At 44.4% G+C, this 14,977-nt stretch overlaps 2 protein-coding genes across 11 annotated transcripts in view; both read left to right on the plus strand.

Annotated features, from left to right (window-relative positions):
• Nucleotides 1-14,977, plus strand: part of nudcd3 (NudC domain containing 3) — a 57,586-nt gene that overhangs the window by 21,376 nt on the left and 21,233 nt on the right. The window lies entirely within an intron of this gene.
• camk2b2 (calcium/calmodulin-dependent protein kinase (CaM kinase) II beta 2) overlaps nt 1-14,977 on the plus strand; it is a 40,172-nt gene that overhangs the window by 13,976 nt on the left and 11,219 nt on the right. For 6 of the 10 annotated variants that reach the window (XM_076029632.1, XM_076029638.1, XM_076029634.1 and 3 more), the window contains exons 7-14: nt 4,370-4,472; nt 5,003-5,086; nt 5,170-5,264; nt 5,357-5,479; nt 6,236-6,319; nt 7,976-8,018; nt 9,764-9,835; nt 10,986-11,023. In XM_076029632.1, the coding sequence (XP_075885747.1) occupies nt 4,370-4,472; nt 5,003-5,086; nt 5,170-5,264; nt 5,357-5,479; nt 6,236-6,319; nt 7,976-8,018; nt 9,764-9,835; nt 10,986-11,023 (642 nt within the window). The remainder of the gene's footprint in view (nt 1-4,369; nt 4,473-5,002; nt 5,087-5,169; nt 5,265-5,356; nt 5,480-6,235; nt 6,320-7,975; nt 8,019-9,763; nt 9,836-10,985; nt 11,024-14,977) is intronic. The other 4 variants (XM_076029633.1, XM_076029636.1, XM_076029639.1 and 1 more) reach the window with 1 other exon arrangement.

Consider the following 14,977-nt stretch of genomic DNA (forward strand, 5'->3'; position numbering starts at 1 on the left):
GTGTGTGTGTGCGCGCTCTGGGAGGGACTCGAGCTGTGTCTGTCTGCGTCTGACTGTTGCGCCACAATTCTGCAGGCGGGTAAGTTCACTTAAGGCACACGAGCCGAGCTTGTTTGTGCACGTCAGGTGGCCTGATGTATCTCCGCATGCGTGTCTGTTCCGTCCGCCTTCTTGCAGTTTTTTTGGAAGCAACGTTCGTGCATGCACTTGACTTTTGCTGCTGTGGTAATGTCGACTGATGTTCCTGTGAAAGTGTTATTGTCTGACGTGCACGTGCAAAATGAAAGTGTGGTTTAAAAAGCTCTCTGAAGTGTCTCAATTGATGAAGGAGTCTATGATGCAATGTGCAAGTAACACAAACCTTTGTTAAAAACCTGCTTAAGCTAATAATGAACACAATACTATTCAAATGACCAGGCTAAGGGTAAGGAAGTTAGGCTAAGTTAGTCTATTAAGGATTTAAATTCTTCTGATAAAAAGGTGAATTTACCTTTTCAAATGACTCGAAGGTCCCATATTATTAAAAAAAAAAAAAAAAAAAATCCCCCTTACCAATATTTTAATAGAAAATATTGGACTGTCAAACTGGCCATGAATAAGAAAAGTCCATTCTTCTTCTTTCTCTTCCTCCACTTTTCACAGATGCGTGCTAGAATGCAGAGATCTGAAGCTCAAAGCAAGTGTTCTCTAAACAGAGGACTGTTTATGTATAATATTTATTCTTTCAATTAAACTGTGGAGGCATCTCCACGACGGTCCAATGTTGAAAACATGAATAATACAGGACCTTTACCTATTAACAATAAAAAAAAAAAGGAACCTTCTAAAGGCCTCTAAAGAAATGCGAGTAAAACAAGTGCTATAATTGCTACTAGTAACCTATATCTATCTATATTACTACTTGTATATGAAATATTTATAGTTACAAGCATGTACAAGGCTACGATGTGAATATGATTATTGCGGTTCTTTCTTTAAAATAAACATGACTGGCAAATGAATACTTGGAAGGAAGCAGTTGAAATTAAACTTACTGAAATTCTTGAATTATTTAGAAACATCAGAAATGCACGTTTGTAAGATAAACATGCTGTGCTAGACATGTTGAGTTTGGGCTTTCACAGCACTCTGTAGTATCACAGTGATGGCCGTGCGGGGAAACTCCAGCTGAAAAGCAGAAGCGTGCCGTCCCGAGCCTTGAATTGCGCCTCACATGTTGGAGATCGAGTCTCAGTTTTTGCCTCAAAATGTCACATCTGGTAACATTCACGACGAGCCACAGGAGTATTTTCCCCGGTGAAGCATCCGGCGTAGCTGCCGGGCCCATCCACTCATCTTCTTTATTATGTAGGAAGGCAACGGGAGCGAGATGGTCTCAAAACCTGCTCTCCTCCTTCTCGCCTCATGTTCGAGTTGAAGCATCCTGACCTTAAAAGAGGAGAAAATGTCAACTTGTACCTCGCAAGCGTCATGAATAATTTGCTCTGTTTTTCAGGGGTTGCACTTGTGTCACCCCGGGATGCATTTTTAAACAGTCGGCGCACGAGCGAAAATTGTGCGAGGTGACTCGGGGAGAACAACAGAAATTTCGATTAATTTGTCGTCCACGGAAATCCGAAAACTTTGATCGCTCGGACTTCCCTTCTTGTTTTTAGTCCATATTTCCACTGTCGTCTCTTTACCACCAACCACGGTCGTGTTAAATCTCACAAGTGTGACAAAGGAAGTTTGACTGTTGCCGCAAGAGCTACATTGATGCCAATTTTAATTATTAATGCGGAGTGAATTGGCTTTTTAAGGCAATTTTTCACCTGCTGGGAAAGTCACGGAAGTCACATCATCATCCAGCTGTCTAACACACATGTCAATGCAGTCATGACCCTAACTCTCTGGACTCAAACATGTCACAATCTCTGCTGCCGGCAAACGCACTAATTCACCCAGGCAGGAATGTTTTCAGAGAAAATATAAATATATAATTGAATGAAAGATTTAAAGGAGCCATAATCGGAGAGACGTGAGTTGCCTCCCACAGCATAAAATCAGTCATTTCTCTTTTAATTGAACTGTCAACAGAGGCCAAACTTTATTAACTTACATAATTAAAAGACCCGGCCAAAACGACTCGGGCCAATCCAAAATTGAAATCCTGGCACTGTGCCCAGGAGCCTGGATGGCCTCACATGGAAAGTCAAGGAAATTTTGGGTTTCTTTTTTTAATCTTGGCACTTTTTGCTCTCTGTCACCAGAAGAACTCAACAGTTTCGCTGGTCTGGCCGGCCGCCTCACCCTGCAGCAGAATCTGTTTTAAAGGCCCAGTGTGCATGATTTAGCAGCACCTAGTGGCAGGACAGAATACTGCAAATGGTGTTCATGGTTCTGGTTTCAGTCAAGTCTCAAAGGCAGCTGTGATTCTGGGTAAAACCATGAAACTGAATGAGCAAATCCACTACTGCAGATAGCACAAAATGGCTGCATCCTTACATTTGATCAGCCAATATGTACATCAAAATGCTTGTTATTAGCAACTGATAACACCAAACCCTGAAACTTACACATGTTTTTTGTTGTTTTTATCTTTAAATTTTCATAGTTTCAAAGTTTCATATAGATTTTATTTCTGATTTAATCATCTCAGCGGCCGTTTTCAAATCTTCTCCTGTGCCGAATCATGTGCACTTTTTTAAATTCACCTGCCAATCAGGGTGAAATATCTGAGTGAAAATAAGAGGGATATCTGCTCAGCTTCTCCGTCAGAATCAATTACATCACCATGACCAACAAATTATTAATAACATGTGGCTGTAGCTTCTCGGAGGTGAAAGTGGCATCAGTGGGAGTTTACGCAGCGATAAATCTTCTTAAATCATCGATCCATTCCCTTTATAGTCACGGCTCTATAAAAGTGGCCAAAGAACGAATGAAAAGATCTGATGCGCAGCCGGCGGCTGCTCCCGCGGTCGATGGCGCAAAATCAATCACCGCCAGCCTCAACCAATCACGCGACGAGGGGTTCTTGTATCAGGAAGCTCGTACAATTAGTACAGAATTCTGCCGCTCGGGGCTTCCGAGCAGGAAGCGAGTCGACCGCATCCAGAGGACAAGCTGTGTTTGGTCTCTCTCAAGGAAACAAATGAGCAAAGCACACACGCGCACGCACATTCACACAATAAGAAACAACAACAGAAGAAGAAGAAGAAAAAAAAAAAGAACTGTACGGATTTTTTAAAGTCCCATCTGTCAGTCTCAGCCTCGGAGAGAGCGTGCGGGTGCGTGCGAGTGTGTACGTGATGGAATATGTATGAGCGTTGCTCTAAAAGTGTGCTCACCATCACAGCTATTCTTAGGCCGCAGATCTGGGTTTGACTGGCTGCCTCTCGGCGAGCCGTCAACAGCGCATTTAGGTTTCCTCTCCAAACCTCGAGCGGAGGGACGGAACTTTTTCTGGGAGACTTGGGTGAGACTTCAGCGGCTCCCGTTCCGAAAGGACCCCGACTGCGGCTAAACAGATGAAGAAACCAATAACTGAAAAGTGCATAATGTCTGAATGTAAAACCGCTTGAAAATTACTTTTCACTCCAGCGAGCACGAGGTTGCGCCAGACAAGAGCTGCAAACGATTCCCAGCGCTGCCATATAGTGCTGATGATGGGTTTTACGATCTGTTTGTCAGACAAGGCCGGCCACTGAGACACCACATTAGCGGGTTGTCCAAGGTAGCTGACATTGTTGTTATGCAACACCGATGCGACTCAAAAGAATTGAGTAGAATTTTTCTTGTTCGTTATCGTTGCGCTTATGTGATGGTTTACGATCAAACGTCTGTGTGAAGCTGGCATTTGTTCTGTTAGAAGAAAGGAGATAACCAGAAAGAGGCAAAATGACGACAGACACAAAATCACAAAGGCAAAGACATGCAAACTTCTAAAACGACAAATTGCACATGGCAGTTTTTCAAAGTCAGTCTACTAAATAAGGTCAACGCAAGCCAAGTCCAGATGCTCATCTGGGTCACCACAGGAATCAAGGGTGTCGCTTTTACTTACCCTGCTACATAGATAAACGAAAGCAAAAAAAACAAAAAACTGGCAGAAATAAAATGTTTTATAGTCAAAAATGATATGTATAGTATATAATATATACATATATATATATATATATATACATATATATAGTCAGAAATTTAAAAATAAAATGCAAAAAAGCTAAAATTGCAAAATTGGTAGCGAGGTGAGTTTTTCCACAGAGATTTCTGCCAGGTTTTGCAGCCAAATCAATGGACTTTTATGTTAGATGTTAAATATTTCAAGAACATGTTTGCTTGTTTATTTATTGACGTGAATGTGTCTGGTGTTTGTTGACCTCTGCAGCCAGAGAATCTCCTGCTGGCCAGCAAGTGTAAGAACGCAGCGGTGAAGCTGGCTGACTTCGGACTCGCTATCGAGGTCCAGGGAGACCAGCAGGCTTGGTTTGGTACGAGACACACACACACACACACACACACACACACACATGCACCACAGTGTTCACAAGCGGTCAAAGAACTTGAGTCTTTATTTTTGCTTGGGGGGGTTGCGGGAGGTAAACTTTAAATGCTTTACTTAAGCTGAAAACGAACGAGATCGGAGATTTTCAAGATGGATGTGGCAGATTTCAAGTTCGCACGGGGACATAAAGATTTGGCTTTCCCCAAGTCAAGCGAAGCTGAACTGTTATGCATCGTGTCTCCAATGTCCCCTCCTGGGAACAGAAGCTAACGTTGCGCCATAGAGAATCGGCCGCAGCCGGATGATCCGCCCTCCTCTCCCATTTCTCTTTTGCCTCTGTCATGCTCCCTATAAATAACCTCGCGGACGCACTCGGCTGTCTGACTAATGCCGTTTTTGTGTTGCTGGTTGCAGGAGCGGCGTCCGTCTCCCACAGCTGCGCGCTTGCTTATGTAAAGACGTGTGAAACGCAGAGAAATTGGAGCCAGATGCTTCTTTTGTGTTGTCTGTGTGTAGGCTTCGCCGGAACCCCTGGCTACTTGTCTCCAGAGGTGCTGAGGAAGGAGGCGTATGGTAAACCCGTAGACATCTGGGCATGCGGTGAGCTCTTCATCTGTACCCCCACCCTCCCACACCCCTCCACCTTCTTGTCACTCACACATCGGTTGTGTTTCGCCGTGTAGGTGTGATCCTTTACATCCTCCTGGTTGGATACCCTCCCTTCTGGGACGAGGACCAGCACAAACTCTACCAGCAGATCAAAGCCGGAGCGTACGATGTGAGCCCGCCCGCCCGATCTCACCGCTTACTCAAGACATTATGTAGCTCACACACTGAGTGGGAACATCTGTATATGTGTGCTGGGTTTAGTTCCCCTCCCCGGAGTGGGACACGGTGACTCCGGAGGCAAAGAATCTCATCAACCAGATGCTGACGATCAACCCAGCCAAGAGAATCACGGCCCAGGAGGCTCTCAAGCACCCATGGGTCTGCGTAAGTAGCCCCCCCACTGCGCCCCCTACAGCACCCTCTCATTGATATCCCACCCGATTGGTGCTCAGAAGCAATTTGTAACCATCAATAGGTGGATTTTCTTCAACTTCTCTCCATAGCTGCCAACTATCAGAATCATTTGCCAATACACCAGCAACAAAGCAGCTGTAAATCACTCAGATCAGTCTCACATTCATCTAAAGAGTTATCACTTCAATAGTGGCACGGGAAGAAAGTTTTTCAGAGGCAACTCAATCAAAGGGGATACAAACCAAGACAACATTTGCATTGTACGTGAACACGTCTGCAAAGACAAGCAGAATCGGCGTGAAACGCTTCAGTTGTGTGGTAAAAAATGTGATATTTTTAGCATTTTCAATTTCAAGCCTTGCCACTGTGTAATGACTCATACAGTGTACTTTGTTCTCGCCGCTCCACTTTGTACTTTACTCAATGTTGTTGAGACGAAATTAGTCTCAACAACCCATTGAGTCCAAGAATCTGTCTTTAATTTATGCATCTTAGTAGTTTTAAAGACTCTAATCTACATGCACAGTTGTAGTCAGCTGAGTCACAGAACATAATGAGGCACAGTTGTACATGCTTGATTTTAGGATCATTATTATTTTGCCAGTTTCCTGAGAGACTCTGAGTCCTCGTGCCCAGGCAGGTCAGCACCACGGACAGCTCCGTCCCAGCACCACAGCTTCCTGTATTCTTGGATTTTTAGCGCCTTGTTTTCTTGTCTCCCGACAGCAACGCTCCACAGTGGCGTCCATGATGCACAGACAGGAGACGGTCGAATGCCTGAAGAAGTTCAACGCCAGGAGGAAACTCAAGGTGCCCTGAATGGGGAAAAAAAAACACACACACACACGCATAAAGTGCAGTAGTTTTAGTCTGAGGAGGAAATGCATCGCAAATGCTAAGATTTGCTCCCTTCCTTCCTGTCCATCAAAACACTCTTTTCGCCCGTGCACGTGCGACCCCGCTGGCTTCCACCGCAGCTGACGTGACCTCCTTTCGCCCTCATTCAGGCTTTCAAATCAACGCCGTTGCTGCTCCTGATTCATTCACGCAGCCACGACACTCCGTGCAACATTTAGCGCCTTGTGTCGTCGGGGGAGGAAGGGAGGGAGGGAGGAGGGGGAGACACTTGGCAAGTTGTGCTCTCTTGTGCAAAGTGTAAACTGTTTTTGCTAACAACAGAGAACAAAGGCCTGCGAAAACATGGCTCGTCACCGGGGGAGGATATGAGGAATGTAACTGTTACTATAGCGGGAAGACGATTAAAAACCTTACAGACCAAAACCAAGAGTTGGAAGTGAGACAATAGGAAATAGCCAGAAGTAGGAAGTAACAACGTACAAATACTTACATTTGTATCTGTATGTACTTCACTTGAGTATTTATTTTTCTGACTTTTTACGTTTACTCCTTAGTACTTTCTACTTCTTAAATTAGAAAAACAAGCTCATTACTTTTCAAAAGATACAAATTCCATTGAAAGTTATTAACTTAAATACCATTGTTGTTGCTGTTGTTGCTTAAGTGGAGCTATTTGAACTCAGCTGTTGTGTAGTTCAACATAAAATTGGATTATATTTTAGAAGGAGATTATTTTAGAGTACCTCGGCTTTGGGGTCACTGTTCAGTACATTTTCAGTACAGAGTAAAATAAATAGAAAATATGATTGGTTATTGTTATTGAAAGTGTAAAAATCCAATAATGGCTCACTGGTAAGAACTATCACTGATTACAGTTTGGTTGTTGCAGTTGAAATAAAAACTATAGTACTGAGAGTAGCAAAGCTGTTCAAAATGGCCCAGATGCTCATCAAGCCCCCGACCTCTGACATCTGGTCAGTTCAGTCCAGATTATTGTGCCACAACTTTTTACTCAAGTACATTTCAGAAGCTGTACTTTTCCCACTTTTACTTCAGTAAATGACTGGAATCAGTTCCTTCACTTTTACCAGTCATTTTTTTTCTACACAAGTGTCCGTACTTCAGCTCATGTACGGGACAGAATACCAATACTTTTGCCACCTCTGGAGATAGCGTCACTTGGTGGCAGTGTTGTTGGGATTACTCCATAAAAGTAATCCAACTACTGATTACTCCCTTCTCCTTAAAAAGTAATCTAATTACTTCTTTAACTACTTTTTTTCTATAAGTAATCAATTACTAATTACTAATTACTTTAGTTTTTTTAAAAAAAAAAAAAAAAAAAGATCAAGTAACAGTTGCTCAGTGCTTTGACTCATTGCTTTTTAGCTTGCAAAATATTTTGGAAAAGTAATGGAATCGTTACTTGATAAGGTAATTCTATAATTACCCGTTTTGCCACAGTAATCCCGTTACATTACTCTAAAGTCGTTTAATTACAGTTAAGTTGTGATTACTCGCCAAACACTGCATGGTGGATGATTAAAAGGGGAGACTGAGCCCTCGTTCACTCCTCTCGCCTCACTCTTTGCCTCCTCCGCCCCGCAGGGCGCCATCCTGACCACCATGCTCGTCTCCAGGAACTTCTCCGGTGAGTTGCCGCCCGCCGCTCGCACATCGCGGACAGCCGAGGGAGGGTGTCAGCGCCCCGGGGTGGCGGGGAACGGAGGGGCGGGGAAGTGGGGGTGGGGGGGGAGAGGAAGACGGGATGACACGCCATCTGTCTCCCGCCGTCTCACTCTTCACACATACGCCGCGCGCATACGCGCATGAAACATGCAGCGTGGCGGCGCTGCTGCGGGCGAACAAAGCGCCGGCGACGACATTCGCTTCGGTTTTAAGCGGCTTTTGAGCCGCGCTCGCCGGATTCCCGCTGGCGTGTTGATACTCTGAGAACCTCTTTTGTATTTAATAAAAAGGCAGAAACAGATTTACATCTGAATTAGCCCTAAAGGCTCAACGGCGGCAAAGCAGTTTTCTGTTCCAAACCCATCGCGCGCTGACCGCCTGTCACGTCGCACGTCCCCACATGATGCAAAATTCACTCCGCAGCGACGTTTCCCACCAACACTGTGTCTCTGGCCCCTTACTGAACTCAGCAAAAAAAATAAGTAAAGTTCAGCAACTTCTTCTGCAGCCTTCACCGGCCACAAAATGTGTGGTAAAACCCACCCTTTGTGATGTCACAAATGGCGTTAGTACACCTTGTTTCGGAGGAAACAAGGTTAGTTTCACCTTCAACGCTTCTGAAACTAAACATCATTTCGGCAGAAAGCTAAAAACTTGTTGCTGTTTTTTTTTTTTTTTTGCAGGAGGCTGTGAACAGGGGGCTAACTGTACTGATAAATAACTCTGTGAGGCTGCTTCGCTACACTGTGGGATGGAAAACAAAATATGCAGACCTTCAATAAGTGTATCTTAGGAATTCAAGTGTTTGCTTTGAGATGTACCCAGCGCATAGAGTATAAGTACATATTTTGGGTAGTGAAATGGGGGAAACACTATTTTTGCAACCATATTCAACAATTTCACAACATAAGCTGAAAGCAGAATACACATGCATCTTGTTTGTTGTTTGGTTTTTAAATTGCAAACACCTCTTGCAGTACTTTTCTGAAATGTGCACACAGACGCCTTAAGTTTACAGCACACAAAGGCATCATTGAAATAATAAAGAGGGAATAAACACTTTGGTATTTAGACATAGACATAGACAGACTTTATTGATCCACTTGGGATGAGTCCCTCAGGGAAATTAAAAATATACACACAAATATATAGTTTATAGTTTATATATAGTATATTGGTTTAGTATTATTTAGTATACTATTTATTATAAATAGTGTAATAGATCTCCACGTGTTTGTACCGCACAGTGTAACAGCAAAGTGGCCTCTAGTTGTAGGTGTGTGTCATTAGTTGCTAATTACATTCAGGTGTCCAAGTGTTGGACCTTCAGATTTCCTCTCTAGATGCGACCAATCAGGATATAACTGTTTTTTGGGTTTTTTTTTTAAATGAATTGCAAGACCTGGAGTTATTTTCTATCGCTTTAGACGAACATCCCATAATAATCTGTACATCAGGGTGTTTTTTTTTCCTCCTCTCAGACAGAAAACACAGTGAGTCTCCGCGGTGCCCCTGAACGGTTGATCTCTTCAGACGGAATCAATGAGCTTCGTGGTCGAGAGCCAAAAAACAAAACAAAAAAACAAAACAAAAGCAACACCGCACATGTCCACCATTGGCCTTCGGCGTCCTCTCCCTCTCTCCTCCTCTTCCTCCCCCTCCTCCTCCTCCTCACCCGTCTCTTGCCTTCCTCTCTCCGTCTTGCAGTGGGCCGCCAGACTACGGCCCCCGCTTCAGTCAGCGCCGTGGCGGGAACCACCGCCGGCATCGTGGAGCAAGGTAAAACTCCACCTCCCTCAGCCCCTCCCTCCATACCTGTCACTCTCACTCAGCACCATTAAACGGACCCTCCCCTCCAGAGTCGCAGCATCACACTCCCCCCCCCCCCCGGCTTGTTTTTAATCTCTCCTTCTAAATCTTTTCTCACAAAACCGCCTTCCCCTTCTTTTCTGTTTTTCGTCCAACGCTCCTCGGATGCTTTGCCAAGGTAAGCGGCCTCAAGTCACCACTTGGTCGGGCGCCTTTGCATGTCAGCGGTGTGTCAGTCCCTCGTGGGCGGCGTTGGAGGGGTGGGAGGGGGTCTGGTTGCACTGCTAGTTGAGTTTTTTGCACAAACTTCAGATTAGCATCAGCATCAAAGTGCCTCTTCCACAACCGGGCTGGAGACGCCACGTGCAGGATGCTGCACGTCAGAGCGGTTAGCGTTCTTTCTTTCCGTTTTTCGTTCACTTTTTTTCACTCGGCCGCGACTCCCGCTAATCCGGCCCACTCTTGAGATTAACACAGCCATTATCGCACACCTGCATCTCCGCTTCCCCTCGCGCTCTTCCGCTCCTAATCCGTGCCTGTGCGTGCGTCCGTGTGCGAGTGCGTTTGGATTATATGGAGAATTAGTTGGACTTTTTTTTTTTTTTTTTTTTTTTATATCTCCCACCCCTCCGGCCCCTCCCCATGCTGGATGCCCTCTGCTTATCTAACGTTTTGGCCAGTTGATCAGGGTTAGGAGGTGCCAGTTGGATGGAGATTTTATTTTTTTTTCCGCCGAGTGTGTGATTGAGTGAGGGAGCGAGCGAGCGAGCGCCTGTGTTTATTCGTTGGGGTTTTAATGTCTTTTTTTTTATGGGACGGAGGGAGGGTTTCTTTTTTTTTCTTCAGAGGGAGGGCTAAATTCAGCCCAGATTTTTTTTTTTTTTTCCCATCTTCTTCTCCGTCCTCCCTTCAATGCGGGAGAAGCCGGACTTCGACATCAGGGGGTTGTCGCTGAGGCTGCGTTCGAGGTTCTCGTGGCGCTTTGATGAGCAGGTGACTTTGCGGCCAGCGCGTGCACGCTCCGCCGCGTGAGCAGCGTCCGGCGAGGTCGCGATCGATTCCCGGAGGTGTATGATGTGTACTCTCCCGTCTGAGGGTGTCTCCTTCTGCCTCTCTGCAGCAGCCAAGAGTCTCCTCAACAAGAAGGCTGATGTCAAGGTAAGAGAGCTCGTCCCCTGGTCACTGATTTGCGAACCTTTTTCTTTTTTTTTTTCCCCCCTCTCTGTGTTTGCCCTTGGCTGCATGTCGACTACGCTGAAGTCCTTCTGTGTCCCGCACTACTTTCATCCTTCCAAAAATACATCGGCGAAAGAGTTTGATGAGATTATTGCAGATTTAGTCAAGAGCTTCAGCCTTTTGCTTCGTTTTTATTTGGCCTCAGAAGGACAGTGACGCTGCCCTCCGCTCCCGTTTTTGTCTTTTTTTTGTGATTTTTCGTCATTACTTTTGTCTGTAACTGGAGCCTCACAAATCATTTTCTTCCATCTTTTCGTACTTTTTACGACCTAATTTGCAGGTTTGTTCACATAAACACGATTAATGACATTCAACAGCAATAAAAACGCCTCTTTAAATGCCTTTGAAAAATCTACTGCATGTTTTTCGTTGAGTTCTTCTTGATGGATGCCGACACCCTGCAAAGAGTCAGGCCTCAGTAACAGAAATGTAAAAACCATACTGGGGGCTGCTGAGAGTGGATGGAGGCCTGCCACAGATCAAAGTCAGCCAATGTTTTCTTGTTTTATTCAACCGCTGTCCTATGATGTCACCTTTTGCGCACTGCTTAAAGTGACGACATTAGCATAAAAATGCACCAAAATTGTATATTTACCGAAATGTAAAGATCACACCGAAACATTTTTTAAGGAGCCGTTGCATGTTTTATTGATTACCTTCAGGCTCTTCCAAAAGAATGTGGACTAATCAGTAACTTAAGTTCAAAAACAAATACCAGCAACAAATACTAGCCAACCGGTGATTGAACAGAGGCTAGTATGAACTTTACAAAGTCATCTTAAACAAATTGGCATTCATGAATGTGTTTTTTTGATATTAGTGGAGAGGTGCGCTCCCCCCTGACCCGAGCTCTGTAGTTTGGCACACGGTTCGCCTTGCATCACTTCACTGCAGATACCTCGCCGCCACAAATCTTCCCCCTTTGCCAAACGTTTGGCTCGTTAATCACAGTGGCGGCTGTTTACTCTTCGGTCTCCTCAAGCTTCAGACAGTCCACGCACAACCGACCTCACCAGGGCACCCCCCCCCCTTCACAGTCACCCCCAAGTTGTGTTCTTGAATTTTATTTCCGTTTCAGTGTGTTTGTTGCATGCGCCATGCGGTTGTGCACGCGCGTATGCACGAGTGAGACGGGGGGGGGGGGAATGACAACTCAGGGCGACAAGATGACGAAGATGTTCGCTGTTTGTGTGCAAGTTATTCTTTCTGCACAGAAAGTGATGCTAACTTTACAAGACTAGCGGTGTTTTAAAGATGAATCTTTTTGCACTGAACAAAGCTCAATTTAAAAATTTCCTTTTAGCCGAGAAACTATATATGAAGTAGAAATGCTTTATATTTCATAACCTTGTCTGTGCAAGTCTGGAGTCTGTGCCAGCAGCAATGCGCGTATTAAGAACACATTGTCCTTGGACTAGCGTTAAAAATAGCTGCCTTGTAATAAATTCAGTATGCTGCTATTAGAACCAAACGATCATATCTGCTCGTTAATGTGCAAAATATGGGTCTATTGTGCAGGATAATCAGCTCAGATATGCTTGTTCCCTCGTTGAATAAACCCCTCGTATCTGCTGTTTCATGAACTGGTTTGCGCTCTGATACCTTGAGTGTCTCCTCCAGCTCCATCTCAGGTTTTTAGAGCCAGAAATGACCGCTTGTGAGAGTTGCTGACTCATAGGTGCTGGGATTATTAGGAAACTTGAATTGTCAAAATGGAAAAGACCATTTAGACAAGAACTGATGCACAGACTGAACTGCAGAGTGACAATAATAGAAGAAGTGTCACTATCTGAAGGCTTCCAGGGCTCGGAACTGGCTGCTGTCCAGTCAGAGCGCCCTTCTGGAAGACTGCAGAATGAATCTATGAGGCAATGTAGCTGTAATTCTCAATCATCAATTTTATTTTGTATTTTTTGGTAGCTCTAATAAATCAAAATCCACCTTATGTATTCAGTAATTTAGTTAATTTTGTCGGTGAAACAACTCTCCCTGCAAGAAAACGTTGAGTCAGTAGATCAAAGTCTCTTTATTCGTGATCTTTTATCGATATTGCACATTAAAAAACACAACTTTTTACTGCATGTAGGTAAAAAAGAGTGATACTATTTACCATTCATTTTTTCCTTTGACTGTGTAAAAAGATGGATGTCTGGTTGGAAAAAGGAGGCAAACACGGAAGTACCAAAGACCTGCATTCTATCATTTGGCCAGCAGGAACCGCCAAAGTTGGTTGCAAATTTGGTTGCGCTAAAAATGGCTGGCTGCCAATATGGACAGGAGCTGAGTACGTTTTTTGGTTTGCTTTAATTTTGAGTAAAAACTCTTCAAAGGCTCAAGGGTGTGGCTGAAGTTTAGTGGCCCCCTGCTGTGGGTTTGGTGATCGGGGAGCAGCATGTGTTGCACACGCTGCACTAGCGCTGCAGTCATGGCTCACCTCCGGTACCACCCACGCGTCCAAATGTGGAATCTTCTGCTTTCGAAACAGATCGGAAGCTGAAGACGCCGCTGATCGTGAAAAGACGTGTGACGCCACGATGAGTCTGTCCATCTTTTTACACAGTCAATGATTTTGCGCTTGTAGATCGCCCTCTAGGCAATTCCTGGTGAACTGCAACTAGATTTCGGTTTCTGGGAATTCTGTGAGCTTCCATACACAAGCTCATTAAGTAGTTCATGAGTAGATGATATAGATGGTGTCCAGATTTTTCAAAAAAAAAAATGAAGCTTACATCATAGCTACGTAATATGAAACATACAGTTTTCCTTTTGTTTGAGACGCTAAGTGGTTGACTTTGAAAGTCAAGCACTGGGGTGCTGCAGCTCGTCCCCTCTCCCGACTCTCCCTCTTTAAGCCCCACCCCACCCCCCCACCCCCCACCCGCTCCCCTCTTCGCCTCACCCTCTGCCCTCCCCCACTCCTCCCCTCCCTTCCCTCCCAAGGCGCTGCCCACTGCTAATCTCAGATTATTTCCCACCAGATGATTAATCTGTCATTACATAACCAGTTTCTCCTTTGCTGCTCCCTGACGTCACACACACACACACACACACACACACACACACACACACACACACACACACACTCATGCACATCAGCTAGGAGCTATTTCGGCATCCTTCCATCGGCACACGCACACACACCCACCCACCCTCCTTATTCATCTTCATCTCTTGTGTCTGTTTCTACCAGTTTTAATGGGAATGTTGTTTTTTTGTTTTTTTTAAACAAATTCCGTGCCTTTTTATCGTATGTGTAAAGGAATGTACAACTGACTATAAGGTCTGTTTTGCGAATGCCCAAACAAATCTTTTTTTTATACTGAACTGTTTTGTGGTCGCAGGTTTTGAGTGCTGACCTTTAAATCCAAATGCACGACCGCCAACAGTATGCAATAACAATTAAGTAACAGTAACAATAACAGTAGCAAGTAACAGTAAACATAAATAATAATTGAAAGCTTCCATACTTTCTTTTCAGAAAGTGTCCTAAAACATATAGTTCTGGATATCATCCCCCTGTGATGTCACAATTGGCACTGACATCTCAACCATGCCTCTCTTAGCTCCACCCTCTGAGTCCACCTGGTGCTCTATTGTTTTGTCTCCTTCAAAACAAGTGGATGGTCAAAAAAAAAAAAAAGCATCTGCTTTCATTAAGCTAAAACCGAGAGCTTTTACTGGAGGCTGAAAACAGAGGGCTAAATTCACTGTTTCTGGAGCTTGACAGGTGCTATTGAAAGCATTGAAGGCTACTACTATGTATGAAATGTGGATACACATGAAATGAGATCATTTAAAATGATGCCTAATATTTAGATGTGTGTCAGTGCTTGTTGCGTCCCAGTGCATCCAGTTGACTTTACACCATTCCTCAAG

This window comes from Nelusetta ayraudi, unplaced genomic scaffold (assembly GCF_046127955.1).
Source record: "Nelusetta ayraudi isolate G7.1 ecotype Tasmania unplaced genomic scaffold, CSIRO-AGI_Nayr_v1 ptg000026l, whole genome shotgun sequence".
Lineage (NCBI taxonomy): Eukaryota > Metazoa > Chordata > Actinopteri > Tetraodontiformes > Monacanthidae > Nelusetta > Nelusetta ayraudi.